This window comes from Lupinus angustifolius, chromosome LG17, assembly GCF_001865875.1.
Source record: "Lupinus angustifolius cultivar Tanjil chromosome LG17, LupAngTanjil_v1.0, whole genome shotgun sequence".
NCBI classification, from domain to species: Eukaryota; Viridiplantae; Streptophyta; class Magnoliopsida; order Fabales; family Fabaceae; genus Lupinus; species Lupinus angustifolius.
The window spans coordinates 5,256,719-5,259,218 of NC_032025.1; the positions used below are offsets into that span (position 1 = coordinate 5,256,719).

The following is a 2,500-nucleotide window of genomic DNA, read 5'->3' on the forward strand; positions in this document are numbered from 1 at the left end:
GCAAAGATAAAAAGGGAAGTTGCACTAACTAGAAATCATTTAAAAGGGGTTGGTAATAATTCCCTACATGAATTCTACATCCTCATATCTCTACAAATCAAAAACAACATTTCCAAAGCTCCTAGCATATTTGAGGTCAACTGGCATCATCGCCCTATGGTTGGGTTAAAGTAAATATGGATAGTGCGGCTCATGGTAATCCGGGGACAGTAGGAGGTGGTGGTTTATTCAGGGATTCGTTCAGAAATTTCTTAGGGCCTTTGCCTCTTTCATTGGAATTCAAACGACTATCTTTGCGGAGCTCAACTCAGCCATAACTGCAGTAGGTATAGCATTCAGCAAAGGTTGGAATAATCTATGGCTAGAATGTGACTCCTCCCTTGTAGTGGATATTTTCAACAACAAAGTCAATCCTCCTTGGCCCTTATTGAACAAATGGTTAAATTGTAAGGTCAAGATATCAGCGATGAACTTCAGGATTTCGCATATATATAGAGAAGGAAATACTTGCGTCACATCCTAGCAAATCACGACATAAATCATAGCTCTAATCTATGGTGGAATGATTTTCCTAGCTTTCTAAATTTAGAATTTGGTAGGAATAAGTTAGGCTTTCCTAACTACCAATTTAGAAACATAGAATTTTCTGTCTACTTGTACTCATCTTTCTCTTTAATATATCTCCTTATTAGGTGGTTATGCATCTTTAGTTAAAAAAAGAAGGAGATTACTTCTTTTCTTTAAAAAGTAAGAGAAATTTATGATCCTCTACTATTATGTTTTCCAAAATAGAAAGGTTGAGAGGTGTTAGTATAATGTTGAACTTGGACGTATATCCTCTATAAAAATATACATAATACATCAATCAATATTCAACTACTTCATTCATGTATCAGAAACTAGTTGAAGAGAAGAATAAAATCAAGGGAGAAATTAATAACTAGGACGCATAACCCAAATAGGGTGAAAAAATGACCACGGTAACCAGAAACAGTGGCGCTGGAAATTTCTCTATACACATTCTTGATATTATTCTTATCATTACCTATGATCTCCACCTTTATTTCTTTTGTCTTCAATATAGAAGGATACATAATTGATTTCACATTAGAGGAGTGGCCAAGCCCTAGTATATGACCTATTTGATGCATTGCCACAGTTCCAAGATCAAAGTCTCCATCTTTCCACGACCATGTGCCATTATCACCCGGCAAAACCCAATACTTTGAAGCATCTAGACGAATATCTCCAACAATTTTACTACCATTACCACTACAAGAACCCTTTTGATATCGCATAATGGTACCCCCAACCACATTCTCTACGCTATTGTCCAAGAAGTAGAACCCAATCTTGATATCGGAGGTTTTGTAATTCATCTTCGTGAAGTTTAACTTTGCTAGTTTCAGCTCCGCTATAGCCTCCGACCACCGATCAAATGCATCAATAAACACCTTTTGGAATTCTCGTGGGATTTTACTCTCTGGAAGAAACCCATATGTGAGGTGATTAGTACTTGTGCCATTAGGGAACCAATGAATCCCTTGTGGCCAAGACACGTTGGTTTCGGAGTTAAGGTCATAAGTGACGTTGAGATCGGGGACAACACATCGTGGGAGGGTCATTTGGTTAAGGGTTTTGTTGTCTAGCATGCCAGTAACGTCGAGGTTGAAAAACTTTTGGTAAGTGTTTATAGCTGATATGGTTTCAGTGTCTAAGATATCTGATAAGGGATATGATGAGTTAGTCATGTATCCGAAGTCATAGAGATATTGTTTGGCTCCAGCTAGATCTGTTATTTGAACTGGTGCTGATGAAGTTGTGGTTGGGTCACTTTTGATAAATGAAGTTTTATAGGCACGGATAGCAGAAGATAGAAGAAAGAATAATAGGACATTAAAGAGGTATGATTTCATGTTATTTCCCATTTCTTTCTTTCTTTTTTGTGTTGGTGGATGAAAAATGAGTCCTAGTACAAGAGATGAACGCACATTAATAGAAATGACCAAGAACATTGACATGAATCTCTAATTAAGTAGTCATGATAGCACGATCTAGGCACGTCTTTTTGGGGGCTCTACCATTACCAACATTTCGTGTGGTAACATATCAAGAAAAAATTATAAAAATATAAAATAATTTATTTTTTATTACTTAGTTTATGACATATGATTTTTGTTCCATTTGATAGTACAGAGATTATATGTTTTCATTCTTGTCTCAATTCTTATTACGGTCTAATGAAAAATGTCATTTAAAAAGAAAATTTTTAAAAATATAAATTAATAGTTTTACATTATTTGGAGGATGCTAATTGGCTAAAGACATGAAGATATAATAATTTTGGGACTCAGTTCCTATTTGGTAGAGGTGCATGTTAACTCAAACTCTTAGTCAAGGAAGTAATGTCAAAAAACAAAGAAAATGAATTACACTTGTATACTTATGTTTATCATGATAAGATACATTTACCATTAAAACTAAAGAGGAAAAATTATAT

The 2,500-nt window shown here is 35.0% G+C and overlaps 1 protein-coding gene across 1 annotated transcript; it reads right to left on the minus strand.

Moving 5' to 3' along the window:
- LOC109331950 (metalloendoproteinase 1-like) lies at nucleotides 885-1,943 on the minus strand. Its single transcript, XM_019566765.1, has one exon. It carries the CDS (start codon nucleotides 1,926-1,928, stop codon nucleotides 900-902), a length of 1,029 nt encoding a protein of 342 aa, XP_019422310.1. The 5' UTR covers nucleotides 1,929-1,943; the 3' UTR covers nucleotides 885-899.